This window comes from Oreochromis aureus, linkage group 4 (genome assembly GCF_013358895.1).
Source record: "Oreochromis aureus strain Israel breed Guangdong linkage group 4, ZZ_aureus, whole genome shotgun sequence".
Classification (NCBI taxonomy): Eukaryota; Metazoa; Chordata; class Actinopteri; order Cichliformes; family Cichlidae; genus Oreochromis; species Oreochromis aureus.
Window position 1 is genome coordinate 2,884,739 of NC_052945.1, and position 15,848 is coordinate 2,900,586.

General features: G+C 42.8%; 2 protein-coding genes across 3 annotated transcripts in view; one reads left to right on the forward strand and one right to left on the reverse strand.

Moving 5' to 3' along the window:
• Nucleotides 1-368: 368 nt before the first annotated feature.
• Nucleotides 369-5,556, forward strand: kat8 (K(lysine) acetyltransferase 8). The gene is made up of 11 exons (XM_031732252.2): nt 369-796; nt 1,310-1,384; nt 1,516-1,694; nt 1,767-1,820; nt 1,907-2,071; nt 3,357-3,446; nt 3,523-3,663; nt 3,750-3,843; nt 4,616-4,766; nt 5,071-5,225; nt 5,385-5,556. The coding sequence occupies exons 1-11, from the start codon at nt 481-483 to the stop codon at nt 5,447-5,449; spliced, it is 1,485 nt and encodes a 494-aa protein (XP_031588112.1). The 5' UTR covers nt 369-480; the 3' UTR covers nt 5,450-5,556.
• A 2,772-nt stretch (nt 5,557-8,328) lies between these two features.
• LOC116314301 (xylosyltransferase 1-like) overlaps nt 8,329-15,848 on the reverse strand; it is a 42,439-nt gene continuing 34,919 nt past the window's right edge. Inside the window, exons 9-12 of one of the 2 annotated variants that reach the window (XR_005612920.1) lie at nt 14,921-15,116; nt 13,252-13,588; nt 10,086-11,314; nt 8,332-8,809 (exon numbers count right to left, since the gene is read on the reverse strand). Coding sequence is in view for 1 of the 2 variants with exons in the window: in XM_031732278.2 (XP_031588138.1) it covers nt 10,992-11,314; nt 13,252-13,588; nt 14,921-15,116 (856 nt within the window). In the remaining variant the exon portion in view is untranslated. Of the gene's footprint in view, nt 11,315-13,251; nt 13,589-14,920; nt 15,117-15,848 lie in introns of both variants that reach the window. The other variant, XM_031732278.2, reaches the window with a different exon arrangement.

The following is a 15,848-nucleotide window of genomic DNA, read 5'->3' on the forward strand; positions in this document are numbered from 1 at the left end:
GATCACTTGGTACCATTTCATTTATTACATTTAAAGTATTTATTTACCTCTAATCAAAAACTGATGCAAAGTGAAAAAACCCACAAAGAAAACCCAATAATAGTAATAAGCTACTCTCACATTATGCTGCAGCCACATTTTAATGACAGACTTTGACCTGGGGCAGTTCTGAACCATCTTTTGTAGTGTATTCACGAGCTTTTGCTTAAATCAAGTCTCAACAAGCGAAAATGCATAAGAAAAAAATTATTCAATTGTTTTATTTTTTAAACTTTTGGCTAGAAATGTGTTTAAACAGCCTTTAAGCAGTGAGGCGAAGTCGCCAACGTCACAGCGCTAAGGATCATGGGAGATGCAGTTACTTTACCGTGAAAGAGGCGGATCGTAACCTGCGCCATCTTGGCAGTTTGTCCCGTTAAGGGCCAGCCCCTCTTTAAACTACGCAGAGGTGTGTGTGGCTGTTTTTAAACCTCGGAGGTTATGACTGGCGGGAGCGACTTTCACAAGAGCTACGCTAATAACAAGGACTCGGAGCCCACGATGGACGTGGATATGGATTCGAGTCATATGGAAGGCGAGCGGGGTGAGCTGGACGGCAGCATCCCGGCTGCGTGTTCCTCCAACGGCAGTGGCGGGGAGGAGGATGAGGCGGAGGCCCTCGGCCGTTCCAGGGAAGCCGGGAGTTCGAGTAGTCAGCACACCCCTGACGGAGGAGGGGTGCTCGGTGGGAGGGAGCAGGAGGTGTCGGTGGAAATCGGAGAGACGTATTTATGTCAAAGAGCCGATAAGACATGGCGTGAGTAAAGACCATGTTCTGCTTTTCTCTTTTTCTTTCGTTGGCATGCTAGCTGTCTTATTATTTTGGATATGGACTCAGTCCTTTTGTTTTGGTGAAAAACTGACATCAAACAGTTAAAAATGCAAAAGACTCGCGTAAAGCCCCAAACGGCTTTTGTACAAAAACTTCAGCGATCTCTTGCTGACTTAAGGTTTTTAGGGCTTTCTAGAAAATTCTCCATGGATCTTTAAACAGTGACACTTTAAACAACAAACGGCCCACATCTAAAAGTTAGCATTGAAACTTAATAAACACACTAAGGTGTTTAGTTTTGCTTGATTATATGTTTGCCGAATTAAATAACGTCTCGATACACATAAGGTGAGATTTTAACAGACAAATCTATACAAAGTTTATGGCTAATGAAGGCAAGCCCGCATTTAAGTTCCAGAAATCTGAAGGGAGTTCGGCAGGAAGTTGCTTGTACTGGCGGTAAGGCCCATCAGCTGATGGTTGTTGCTCCTTTCACAGACACAGCAGAGGTTATTCAGTCCAGACTGAACGAACAGGAGGGCAGAGAAGAGTTTTATGTTCACTATGTTGGGTGTAAGTACAATAATACTTTATAATATTTTTAAATTCTGATTTATATTGCATGTTTCTAGTATTTAATTCATGCTACACGTTTATATCCCACTGCTGTTTCTACATCTAATTTTTCTCTGGGATTCTTGCAGTCAATAGGCGGCTGGACGAATGGGTGGGTAAGTCTCGCCTGGCACTTACCAAGACGGTGAAGGACGCGGTTAGGAAGAGCACAGAGATCGGTGGCGTTGGAGATCTGGGGGAGCAGCCTGAGAGGAAGATCACCCGCAACCAGAAGCGCAAGCATGATGAGATCAACCATGTGCAGAAGGTATAGAGTGTGTGTAATAACACCAGGAGCATTGCATAACTTACAGTTTTCTAATGGAGCTTTTCTTTGCAGACATACGCAGAGATGGACCCAACGACAGCTGCACTGGAGAAGGAGCACGAGGCGGTGTGTAGTCACAACCACTTTTCTTCCACAATTTTTCGCCATTTCCAGTATTTGGTTAATAAGCTAACTGTTTCCCTCACTTTCAGATCACCAAAGTGAAGTATGTGGATAAGATCCAGATAGGAAACTTTGAGATCGATGCCTGGTACTTCTCACCGTTTCCTGAGGATTATGGGAAGCAGCCCAAGCTGTGGATCTGCGAGTACTGCCTCAAATACATGAAGTACGAGAAGACGTTCAGACATCACCTGGTCAGTCCAGCTTTCACCTCAGTTCAGGATGTTTGGTAGTTCATGTGTGTCTCATAGAGTCATAACTGCTTTTTTGTTTGAGTCAGTGAATGATGACTTTATTTGTGAGACGTGGGTAAAGTGACAGAAGACTGTTAAAGGATTGTTATTCAGCCTGATGAGATTCTTATTAAAACGTTGTGCTATTATGATTCTGTCAGCCTTCGTTTTACTCAGATATAATGTCAGTCATTCCCAAATCTGATAAATCTAATCTTGTGAAATTGTGTGCTGCAGCCTGGTGCCACAAAATAAGTAGGTAAACCCTGTGCTCAGCAAAGCGAGAGAGGTGTGACGGTGCTTCTCCACAAAAACCAAAGAAGCCATGAAGTGATGCATCTTTGACTTTAGAGATGTGCTGTTAGCAAGCCAAAGCTGGGTGCTTCTTTGTACGGCAGCATGTATCATTGTGTTCGGGTACATTAGGTGTTAATTACTTGTGGATCTGTCCTGGTGTCATTAAGTAATTCCTGCCACAATAGAAACAAAAAACTTGCTGGTCCTGGCTTTGAAATCCCATCTTCAGAAATGTAATCCATGTTTTTCGTGACAGCAGTTTGCCGTCCTGTCGCTTCACCTGCACAGCAGCTGTCAGTAACGCTGTAGAGCCGCTGAGCACACACAACAACTCACCACCATGAAACCACTAAATCACTACCACTCAGACTCACTGTCACCTCCTGCTGCACTGAGACGGAGGTCATGTTTAAAAGCACTGCTTTAAATCCACACTTTTCCACCTCAGCCTTGATGTCTTGGATTGAAACAGTTAACCCTGAGGTTAATCGCTAAGCCTCAAATCTGTTCTTTTCCTCAAAGCTTTGTGTTTTACTGGAATCTTTGCAGCAGAGGTTTAGAGCTCAACATGAACTGCAGAACAACAAAAGACACGTCAAGAAGGAATACGTCAGAATCCTTTAATGGAAGAAATATGACACACTAATGTTTCTGTCTTTGTTACCTGCCTCATTCATACATCCACAACTTGTGTTTTCTACAGTTCAGCATGTTTAGATCTTATATTTTAATGCTGTTCTACATAAACTGTCCTTATTAAATAAAAGTGTCAGACTTTTGTGTTAATCGAACCCACCAGTGTGAAAGTCTCTCGTAAAAGCTGCGGTTAAGGCGTAAAACAAATGAATGTGTAATTTTATTCGTATGTATGTTTTTCCTCATTTTTAGTTTCACTTGTTAAATCAAACTCCTGCAGTGTGTATTTGACCTTTGACCTTTTCCTCCTCAGTCACACTGTCAGTGGAGGCAGCCTCCAGGCAAAGAGATTTACAGGAGGAGCAACATATCTGTGTACGAGGTGGACGGGAGAGACCACAAGGTGAGCCCGGCTGAACACCCGAGCCTGCTGACGTGGGTTCGTGTTCCTGCTGCTGACTGTCGCTCTCTGTCTGCAGATCTACTGTCAGAATCTTTGTCTACTAGCCAAATTATTTCTTGACCACAAGACGCTTTATTTTGATGTGGAGCCCTTCATCTTCTACATCCTCACTGAGGTCAACAAACAGGGAGCGCACATCGTCGGCTACTTCTCCAAAGTAAGTCCACAGCGCGCGGCTCAAAGGTCGTTTCCTCGTATTCATTTCAGACTGATCATCACGACTTCTGTGGTTTTATTTTTCAGGAGAAAGAGTCTCCGGACGGGAATAACGTGGCCTGTATTCTCACGCTGCCGCCTTACCAGCGCAGAGGCTACGGGAAGTTCCTGATAGCTTTCAGTAAGTGAGAGTGAATGAATGATGAGGGAGCGTCCTGGAATACCAGAGCCTGGAGTTTGTAATCAAAGCTTTTTAAAGATGTTTGCAGAAAATTTTTTCAGGCAAAACAGGATTTCAAATGTTAAGTTGGCTGTTTCAGATGGACGCGAGATGACACAAATAAGTCTTTTCACATTTATAATAAAACTGAAAGCTGCAGTGACATCGACGGGAAGTTAGTAGATCTACAACTCCTGACCTCCATCAAAGAGCTGATGTGATTGGTTAAGCTTTCACATGAATGAATGAATGAATGAATGAATGCACATCAGACTGAGAAAAGATAAATTAAGAGTCACTGTTTTAATCTCACAATGGTATCACAAGCTGATCCAGATCCAGGTGTCCTCCAGCCTGGTAACTTCTCAAGCTACAAAACATTTGCTGTGTTTTTTGTATATTATATATATATATATTATGTATATTTCTATAAAATATCTGATTTTTGGAGTTAAATTATCAGTTATCAGATTTTTGTCTCCTGTAGAGATATTCTTTGTGGATTGGGGCCCCAAGAGATCAAACGCACTGCAACTTAAGAAAACACCAGCAAATAGAAAAACCCTGCAAAAGCACACAAAACACAACAGATGTTGAGTAAAATACAGTGGAGATGGGAATAATGCAGCAGATGGATGGATGGCAGGGGTGTAGTCATTACACCAACAGAACGAGTGACTGAAGGAGAAACGCTCGCTGGCAGCAGCTCTGATATCGTCTGTTTCTGCTGCAGGCTATGAGCTGTCTAAGCTGGAGAACACAGTGGGGTCTCCGGAGAAGCCGCTCTCTGATCTGGGGAAGCTTAGCTACCGAAGTTACTGGTCCTGGGTCCTGCTGGAGATCCTGAGGGACTTCAGAGGAACGCTGTCCATCAAAGACCTCAGGTAGACACACAAACACGTGATTCGGCTTTGCTTTTCCACTGTTTTTGTAGATGCTGTGAAGGTTAAGAACAGAAAAGATGAAATGATTGTTTGGCAGCTCAGAGATGCACTTAGTGTCAAAGTATAAGCTCTGCTGTTTTCATTTTTACTGCAGACAAACTTTTATAACTTTACATGTTGATGTGAAAATTGGTACACGACGAGTTTCTGATCAGAACTTTTTAAAAAAAACAAAACCCGGAATTAGAAAAAAGCCTCCCAGCCGTCTCTGATTTTAACATTCGTGTCCATCTGCGTCTCCCAGCCAGATGACCAGCATCACACAGAGTGACATCATCAGCACGCTGCAGTCGCTCAACATGGTGAAATACTGGAAAGGTCAGCACGTCATCTGTGTGACGCCCAAACTGGTGGAGGAGCACCTGAAGAGCGCCCAGTACAAGAAACCACCAATCACAGGTACCTGCACACCTGCACGATTAACTCAGATGTTCTAAAGATCTAATTATTCTATCACAAACATGGCCGTCAGGCTTTCAGATCTCAGTGTCGGGTTTTTACCCCGCAGCTGATTTGCTAACGTCAGGTGTGTTTGTGTGTCTCTCGTCTCGCTCTCAGTGGACACGATGTGTTTAAAGTGGGCGCCTCCAAAAAACAAACAGGCCAAGCTGTCCAAGAAGTGAGGATTGGAGCCGTGGACGTGTAATCATCACCGGGCTTTTCTGTCAGCGCTGTACATAATTTTTAGTCTCTCCTGTCTGTATTTTTCTAAATAAATCTCTAAAATAAAGCTTCGTCTCCTGATCTGATTCCTACATACGTTAAACATCACTGAGGAAACGAAATATTTGCAGCAAGGATGAAATATTCCTTTAATTAGAAACAGAAGATCTTTACGATCGAATAAAAACTCATCCTAATTAAAAGAATCCTTTTAACCTTTGTGTTCTTTTTAAATCACTTTCTCGCTCATCAGGAAACTAAACTAACGGTGATCACACTTCACTCTGGTTTCTAATGTTTCATTTAGTTTGCTCTCTTTACTTTCTGTTTAAAAGATATTTGAGGTTTTGTTCTTTCATAGGCTCATAGGTTAGTGTGAGGGGGTGTGTGTGTGTGTATCAGGTGAGCCATAAGGTTGTTGGTTTGAATCTCCTGATTGGGGCCTCCCTGGATGTATGAATATGATTTATATAGTAAGGTAAAGACGCCTGTGACCACTCTGATAAGAAGAACCAGGCTGGGGACGGTTGGTTTGTGCTTCTTCTGAAGCCTTTTTTTTTATTTTTCTCAAACTGAAATGTGTTTTCACGTTTTAAATATTTCTGTCGCTGTTTAGATTAAAAAACAAACAGCAGTCCACGTTCCCAGCTCCAATCAGCTGGTATTTCTCACGATGACATGCTGGAGGAGCTAAATGGTACGCAGCCATCAGGACTAATGAGTTACACCTGAGCTCGGTGCTCAGGTACCGTCCCGCTGATGTGCTGAAGAACAGAAAAGGGTATTTTCAGACAGGTGAGTTTTACCTGCTGTCGCTGCAGCAGTTGGTTTAATGAATTAAGATGTTCTTGGTTTTATTTCTTGAGGCTTTCCTCCACTGCAGGCTGTAGCTGTAGTTTGTCACACGGCCCTCAAAGCAGCAGAAGATTTAATTTGTGAGACGCAAACACGTCCAGCCAGCTGTCCAGGGGCTGGTGTAATATCAGTGTTGAACACAAGAGGGCGGCAGTGCTGTTAGTGACTGATGACGGTGTAAAAACGAAGAGTTTTTGTCTTAAATTGAACAAAAGCTTTTTTTTTCTTCCTTTACTGTGTTTGGGATGTTCTGTGTTTTCACCCGACGTCTGAATGGTTGGTGCAAAATTAATAATAATAATAATAATACATTTTATTTATAGGCGCCTTTCAGACCCTCAAGGTCACCTTACAGTAGCTTGTTTAAATTTATACTTAAACAAGGTTATCACGTGATAAACTACAGGTGGGTGACGAAATAAAGTGTCCTAAATGGTGGACGGGAAGAATGAACTATTCGCTCCTTTGGTGTTTCGATGGTGGGACTTTGAAGAAGTTGCTCATTGTAAAGAACTTAGTTTTATTCCTACAGCACGCGCTTAAGAGATTAAATCGTTTATGTAAAAAGGGAAACATATGAATTAAAATGGTATTTATTAAAAATGTAAAAACTGCCTTTAAGCATAAATGTGACTTGTTTGAGATATAATCGGTGTCACGTGGTCACCCGATCATCAGGCCTGTCCTTCCGGCTGCGTGTCATCGATCAGCTGTGTTGTTGACTCCATCTCCTCTGACTGTTCTTCATTCACTGCTGATTTGAAATCCTCAACATCTGTGCTATTTCTGACCCTCACCGAGGAGCTCATGTGATTATTGTTATTAACAGCATCACTCAAAGTTGTATTCAAAGTGCTTTAGTAGATACTTGGACCAAGGATGAAACAATCCAGGAGAGCTGATCCCAGATTATTTATTTATTTTTTTTTTTAAAGGATTTTTATTTTTTAGATCTTGAAGGAGAGCAAAATTGGATATTGCAGTATATCAAACTGACAAAATACAAATAAGGAAACTGTTCAGGATCAGCACATCCTTCTGGATCCTGAGAAATCAGGTCATCTCTGGCGGGGAGAGGATTTTTATCTTGGCTTCTGTAGTACAGCAGTAATAGTATCTGTGGTGGTGAATTTGAGGAGGATGATAGAAGTGTTGTACCTGGAAGAGGAATTCTGAACTTTAGTAGTACAAATAGTGGTCATATATTAAAATGGCAGGATGTTTATCTTAAACTAGTGAGTAATAATTATCTTAACTAGTGATTTAGACCCAATAAAGTCAGTAATAACACAGTTTCACACATGTTGCATTAAAGCAGGGGTGTCCAACTCCAGGCCTCGAGGGCCGGTGTGCTGCAGGTTTTAGATGTGTCCTTGATCCAACACAGCTGATTTAAATTGTTAAATGACCTCCTCAACATGTCTTGCAGTTCTCCAGAGGCCTGGTAATGAACTAATCATGTGATTCAGGTGTGTTGACCCAGGATGAGATCTAAAACCTGCAGGACTCCGGCCCTCGAGGCCTGGAGTTGGCTAAGCCTGCATTAAGGTGTAAAAGTATTGCATGTTTTAGTTTTGACTGTGAATCTGCGAACTAACAAACGCAGTCATGAAACAGGTGACATAACTTCTCAGTCGAAACCATCTGCCTCCACAGGCGACGCAGCATCTAAGATCTACAAGTGTTTTCAATCAGATCAATTCAACGCCATTATGTTCAACTAAGACTAGATTGGAAAAAAAATTAGTTAAACTTAAACTAGACTGTAAAATTGAAACAATTCTTGTGACTTAGAAAACAATTTTAAAAAAGAAGAGTAAATATCGTTAGTTTTCATATGTTTGATAAAGTTATTACAATTTTCCTGATGAGGTGTTGGCGGACGTGTGATTCTGGATGTTAACAGACAGAAAATGTAACAGTTTTTATTTATTATTGTAACAACTCTGATTTTCCTAAATCTGGGGTCTGACATGCCCTCCATACATTATTAAAAATACTATAAAACAAAACTGAATTAAAAACCAAAAGAAATGAAAAACATTAGTAAATACAAAGCTGCACCGACTCTGGGCCATATGAACGTATGACATGAGCTCAGACACAAACTAAAGGGAGATTGTTTTTATTTTTTAGAAATTGTACTTTAAAACCACCAACATCATTTATAAGGCATTCGCAACAAATCTGTCTTTAATTTTTCAGTTTTTAGACATTACAGATGCTTTCAGATGCTTTCTGGAGGGTTTCCTAAAGACAGGAGAACAGCTAAGGCACAGCAGCACAGCTCCCAGCGAGAGACGACGATAAAGAGGAGACTGAGGGACAGGCTGGTCGGACATATGAACGGAGCCGCGGCGAAGCACAGCGGGACGCCCTCGGCTGGGACCGTCCTCCAGAGTCGGAACATCTCAGGAATGTTTTCACACCAGCGACAGGTCTTCAGAAACATCACATCTGCACATCTGCGTCACATTCCAAACATCTACATCTTAATACTCATTAACTTAAAAACTGTACATCATCTGTCAGGTTTTTACAAAATACAGCTTTACATAGATTCATTCGATATATGAAAAATACACACCGGATGTAAAAATGTCTCTGAATCTTCAAATTAGGTTTGAATTTGAATAGAAAAAAATAAATGAGTTGAATTTGGTATTAAACTGCGGAGGTTTTAAATTCAACACATGATGGCCGCTTAATGTAACCGTAAATAAATGTAACCCTTACAGAGCAGCGTGGAACCGACACGTCCTGTTCATGCCCCACACACACTCAGAGACTCTTCATACTCATTCAGAGCTGCTGGGCTCCAGCTTTGGTCCCATTTATGTAAAAAACAAAAAGTGTTTTATACACTTTGCTGGTTCAGTTTTTACATGTTTCTGTGTTACAGTAATGAGTAATCCTAACAGTGCTGACACTTCATTGTTAAAACTCTGCAGTTTTCTGGACTCTTTGTTTACACTTGATTGATTTAAAACTCACGACTGCAGCCATTCATCATCATGGCATAGTTTATTTATCCAGTAAGGGTGATCTCTCAGCTCTGCTCTCTGACGTGTGCGATAGAAAAACGACCATCGTTATCAGCTCTGTTTAACTGGCAAATTTTATATAAGGTGGGCCATTTAGGCTGCTTTAGCGCACATCTGCAAGCTGCTTTGCAACCCACGTCCTGCTTTTTCTGATTTTATCACATTAACACTGATGCTAATCTTCTCCTAAACAGAGCCACAAATAAATAATGGAAACAATCTTCATAAGACTACAGCAGCTCTGACTGAACCCAAAACTAGCTGGAGCCAACATCTGTCAGGCTTTAGAAAACATTTCAGTCACTGACCCCGCCCCCGAAAAAACAAAACAAAAAAGAAAGAAAAGTTCTGAATAAATTAGTCGGGTAGCCGTTTGTACAGCAGAAAGTTTGTCGTTTTTTAATGTGTGCAGATTAAAGGAAAAAGGAGGCGGATCTCTTCCAACATAGCGGACGTCTCACTTCAAGTCTGAGGGATTCAGACATGGCACAGAAAGAAAACACGAATCGCACACAGAGCCCGAACAACTTAAGAAAACTCATTAAATATATTCTGTCCATAAATTAGCACTTTAAAAGATTAATCATAATTTCCCCTGATACCCAACTGGCTCTGTGTGAGAACATCTGTGGTTGCTGAGAACTGATTTTAGGCTCATTATCTCTGGAAAGGTGGTTAAAGGGAAAATCATTGGTACCGTCGCTGCGGTGAGATTTCCATCTACAGCTGATTCTTACTGGCAGCTGCTTCTGTGGATCATTCATACAGACACAGCATTGATGTAGAAAAAAGAACATTTTCATAGTTAAATGTCAGCAGTTATTGGTTAAATATTTCTAAATGTTACTTAAACCGATTTTCCTTTTTAAAGAAGAAAAAACACGGAAATTTTTCCAGCTAAACAGGACATAAAAAAAAAAGCTTTCAGAAATCACATACTGTGCTTTAAAGTGGGCTGTTCTGCTCCCTTCCAGCTCTATATTTTTATTCTTGGACTCCATTAGAGTAGCTTTGCATGATTCAATGTTCAAAATAATCTGTTTATCTTACAGGCTTTGTGCATATCCTTTCTCACTGACGTCACACTGAGCCAAAAGGGAAAAAAAAAACAAAAAAAAACTGTGACACTGTTTAAATCAGATTTTATTTTTTAAGAGGTTGATTTTGGATTTTAAACTAGTAGCGTGGAGAAATCTCATTCTGAGGCGATCCTTAGAGGCTTGATTCAGGTTTATGTTGTAGTTTTTAAATAATGGGCCTAAAGAACGAGCAACCGTGTCTGTTTTCAGCATGTGACCCTAAACTCAGGGAGACACTCAGACAACAAGAGGTATAAAGTTCTTCGAACACTCTTAACACACTCTCACTCACTCGAGCACGCACAGCTTTGTAGTCCTAAATAAAAGTGAGAGCAGACCGAATGAGGACTGAAGGAGAAGATTTTCCTCAGTGTCTCTTCCCACCGTTCCCTCTGATGCTCCATCTGTCCTCTCTGTTCACGCCCACAGACTTTAAATAAATAAATACTGGACACAAACGGGACGTCAGCCCTGTGTTTTCCTTCATTTTCCCTCGCCTCGTTCTCCCTCAGTCCGTCCGCCTGCTACCTTATCCTCCCGTCCTCTCTGGGCAGGCTCAGTTCGGATTTCGGGTCGGGGCTGGCGGAGCTCCACGCGGTGAGGCGGCAGCGCTGCATGACCGGACAGGCGCTGGGGCCCATCGAGCAGACGTCCGAGGCGGACCAGTAGCCCTCCAGCAGCCTGTCCAGCCAGCGACGCAACGGTGCCCCCGTCAGACTGGCGTTGGCCTCGGCCTCCTCGACAGCACCCAGGCTCACCGGCAGCTGCAGGACCGGGTTGAGGCCGTGGAAGCTCTGCTCCATGTAGGAGTTCTTGGCTGGTCCACCGTGCAGCCGCAGAGCGTCCTCTGGAGTCCAACAGCAGAAGGACAAAGAAAGTCTGAGTTAAACTGTAGTCGTGATGGGGGAACTGAGCTACCACAAAAAGTAACACTGTCTACGTAAGACGCAGGTAAGAAATAAGAAAACATCCAAAACAAGAACACAAACAGACAAATCAAACATTACAACAGTAAGCACAGAAAATGTTTATCCGAACATAGACACACGTTTCAGATTATTTACAGGTTTCACCCCAACCGGTCGCAGCAGATGGCCCCGCCCCTCCCTGAGCCTGGTTCTGCCGGAGGTTTCTTCCTGTTAAAAGGGAGTTTTTCCTTCCCACTGTCGCCAAAGTGCTTGCTCATAGGGGGTCATATGATTGTTGGGTTTTTCTCTGTACCTATGAAGCGCCTTGAGGCGACTTTTGTTGTGATTTGGCGCTATATAAATAAAATTGAATTGAATTCTTTGGTTCCCCTCGGCCCAAAACCAGACTGAGGTGGTCTGGTCCAAAGACCGTACTATTGCTTCCAACTCTTATATACAATCTGAATGAGAAACTAACAGATGCTGCACACGAGGTTAGCATTCTGTAAGCTTCTGCTTTATCATCCTTCAAGTCATGAAAAGGGTCTTTCTCAGAGTCAGTCTCACAACCAAGACTCGCCCCCTGCTGGCCATTAAAGGGAATGCTGGTTTAAGACTGGCTTCACTACAGAACAAGCAGCCATTCAGGAGTTATAACAGCTTTTTATCTTTTATACATTTTTCTGAATTTTAAAGGGTTTTTTTTGTCGTTATTGCTTAAAAATGTTTTGTAAGTTTCACAGTAAGTCTTCATCTTTTTAATTACGGCAACATGAGGCATATTTCAAGAGTAAAATTTAAGAAGCTTACAATACAAAGAGCCACTTTTTAAAGCCTGCTGACCCGCAGTCCTGTGCATATGCACCAAAGGCTGTGCGGACAGATCTGACCAAATCCAAACCACTTAACATTTTTAGTTTATCTTTAATTATAAAAACCATGCTAGGGTGGACATTTCAAACAAAAATGCAGCAAATTTTACTGTGAACTGTTTAGCTTTTTAATAAAGTGCTTAAATGTAATTAATGATTATTGGCGGAACAGTTCATTAGCGAGAAGCTCGAGGAGTCTTCTCTAAATTAATTGAAGGTGAATGCTGTCATTTTAAAGTACAGCCACCAGTTACAGATGCCTGTGCATGCAACAACAGTCCGATCGGATCACGTCACGCACCACCTGCACTTCATAGCAGCGCCCTGTAAAACCTCGGTGTCTATTCGTGCACCGAGCTTTACTTAGTCCTGCAGTTATCCCCTGAATACCCACACATGGCCCGAGGAGGTCAAACAAACCGAGCGTTAACCCGGGGCAGGCTAATTCGGACAGAGGTGACCCCGTGTGGGCGCGAGAGGGCGATTGGATACGACACTATAAATATATGTTTGCATGGTGCTGACAGCTGTGACAGGAGGGCCTCAGCTCTGTGTAATTTAAGTACTGGCTATTATCTGCTGTTGACATGAACAAGTATGAAGATCCTGCATATAATTTTAACACGTGTTTCCAGGAGAGTTTCTGAAGGCCGACACTTTGTGCCAGGTTTAAGCCTAACTTGCTGTGCATGTAAGTGAAATGAATCCAGTGGATAAAAGTACTCCGATTACTAAGAACACGTTTTCTTTTAACCAGCAATGAATCTCTACTAAAGTATGAGGCTGTAAACTTTAGTTTCTGTCCACCTAGTAGCCAAACCGATGAGAAAACTTGCAATGACGTGTAAAAGTCCACGTCTGATTACAAATACAAGAACAAAACAGACTTCCCATCTCAGGAAGGTTTTAAACCTGCACTTTTTCTTTACAGGTAGAGCTGCCTTGGTCCTGTATATTTCCTGGAAACCCTGCACTCGTGCTTCTAAGCAAGTCTGATCACCCACCTTGCTGTATCGGCCTTTGCCTGTGAAACTCCAAAGGAGCTACAATGAAGCTGGTCTGGCCCAGCGGGCTCCAGTGGTGCAACACCCTCAGTGTCCACACGCCAGGCCTCAGCGGGGAGGTGAGAGGCGGCCGGTAGTGTGTGACCTCAGCGGAGGCGTCCACCAGGATGTCGTAGGTGGCGGCGATGACGTTGGTTGGGTCGATCCAGACAATCGTAGCTGTCAGGTTGCTCTGGCTCCGGCTCCAGCGCTGCACGGCCACCGGCTCGTCCTCAGGTCCCAGGAGACGCCCCCAGTTCCTGAAGAGACGCTCCTTAGGATCCCAGTCGGTCCCCACCTGAAGAGCGGAAAGGTCAGAGTCGACTCTTGAAGCTGTCTACACGCGTGCGCTGCAGCTTGATCGAGTTTAGACATTGGTTAGAGAAAGGTGCACGGGAGACGCGTTTACTGGTAGGAGACCCTAAGAGCCAACCAGCTGTTCTCCAGCCTCGATTACTCCAACTCTCTCCCCTCTGGTATCAACAAAAAGTCACTCTCTCACCTCCTGTTAGGCCAGAATGCAGCAGCTCAGCTTCTTTACTGGTTTTAGTACTATGCTGGTTTTGACTTCCTGTAATTTTTTAGAGTTCATTTTAAAGTTTTACTGATCACTTTTAAAGCATGTCGTGTCTGGCCCGAAGCTACACAGCAGAAGTGTCGAGTCCTGGGCCTCAGAGCTTCAGGCTGGTCCCTCGTGGCTGACCCAATCTGAAGCTGGCTGGTTTTGCCACCAGGGCCCCCGGCTTTGAAATGACCCGCCCGATGAGATCGAGCTCACACAATCAGTGACCTCCTTCTATCCAAGAACTCATTTTTGTAGACTTGCTTTTACGTCACACTGTTACACTGATGTCTTTTCCTTCTGGCTGTGACAAAGGAAAACTTTACAAAGTATTCCAACTGGTTTCTCCTGAAACTGGCTGAAAATAATGTGTGAAAGCTGCTCTAGAATATGTCAGCGTCACTGAAGGGGGCTGATCTGTTACTGTTCACTGTTGGTTTGAGCTGCAGTTTTTAAGGTTTCCTGTTATGTTTAAGGTGTATCACATCCTGGGCCTGATGTTCATTTATGAGCTTTCTGCTTGTTTTACCTAGAAAGCCTGAGCAAAGCAAAACAATCCTGGTCAAGGAGAGAGGAAGAGGAGCTGCTTTTATGAACCTGTTCTAGCCGGTCATAAAACCACAACTTAACATTTCTGCAGCTGAGATATTGAACTGTTGGAGTCCCAGCATGGTACAACTGTCACATCTACAGCTGTTTGAGGCTATCTGTCGTGTGTGTGAGATGCTCTTGTTCACGTCTCTGCTGTCTTTCATTTCTCTGGGGAGTGTAATCCTGTGAGACTGGAGATTCACTCTAAATTTTTATATTTTCACTTATACATTATTCTATTTACCTGCTTTCTAATTTTTGAATATTTGCTTTTAGTCTTTGTTTTTACTTCCCTGCTGGAATCAATCGTTTCTTACGCTTAAAGTCAAAACATTAAAGCATCCTGGGACATTTATGTAACTGAGAATCTAACGAGGCATGTAAACTGAGGTGATAATAAACCCAAAACAGTGACTGCAGAACGATGTCCAGGTTTATGTTTAGTTAAGAGAGTCCTCATAAAGACACAAGTCTGACCTGGATGTGTTGGAGCCTGTTAGCGGCATGTGGGGAGCTGGTCAGGGTGAAGTGGTCTTTGGGGGCCACCCAGGTCTCCAGGGTTTCCAACTGATTAGAGGCTTGGTTGGTAGCCACATGATGGACCAGGTAGCCCTGGTACTGGTCGGACAGGAAGTAAAGGTGCACAGACACCGGGTGACTCACGCCGACGTACCTGAGAAAGGAGAGAAAAAAAAGATAAAAGCCCCAAAACGTATTTAAATCACATATACAATAAAGTAGATACAACTTCCTCCCCTGACCCCTAACTGGTCCCAGCAGATGGCTGACCCTCTCTGAGACTGGTTTTTCCTTCCCACTGTCTCCAAGTGCCTGCTCACAGGGTCCTCACCGTACAATATAAAGCACCTAGGGGCGACTGTTTTTGTGATTTGGCGCCATATAAATAAACTTGTATTGGATACACACTTTTATTTTCCCTGTGTTGTCCTGTGTTGTCCACTAGGGGCAGTCTCAAAGCGAGTCGGTTAAAATACCCAACTTTACAAGTAAGATGTTTACAGACTAACACAAAAACGTTTGTTACGTTAATTAATTTTTTAATTTAATTTTTCAGCCGGTGTTTATTTTAAGGACCAAAGTTAAGGATCTCACTAAGTTGACTGACAGGTGGATGGCACAAGTAACTGTAGCTGTGAGGCTTCACCTCACTGGAGTCCCTGAATTGGACCTCTGGACCATTTTAAGCATTTGTAATACATCATATGACCAATAATATTCCTGCTGTGGAGTTAAATGTACCGACATGCCACCCAAGAAGTCTGAGCTCCAGTTTTGATGAGTGAAATTCTAGGATTTTAATTGGATGTTATTCAGCACTAATTAGCAGGTATCTATGTCTGCCTACATAGTCTATGAATGCAGTTTGCTAACCAAGCCGGCTAAT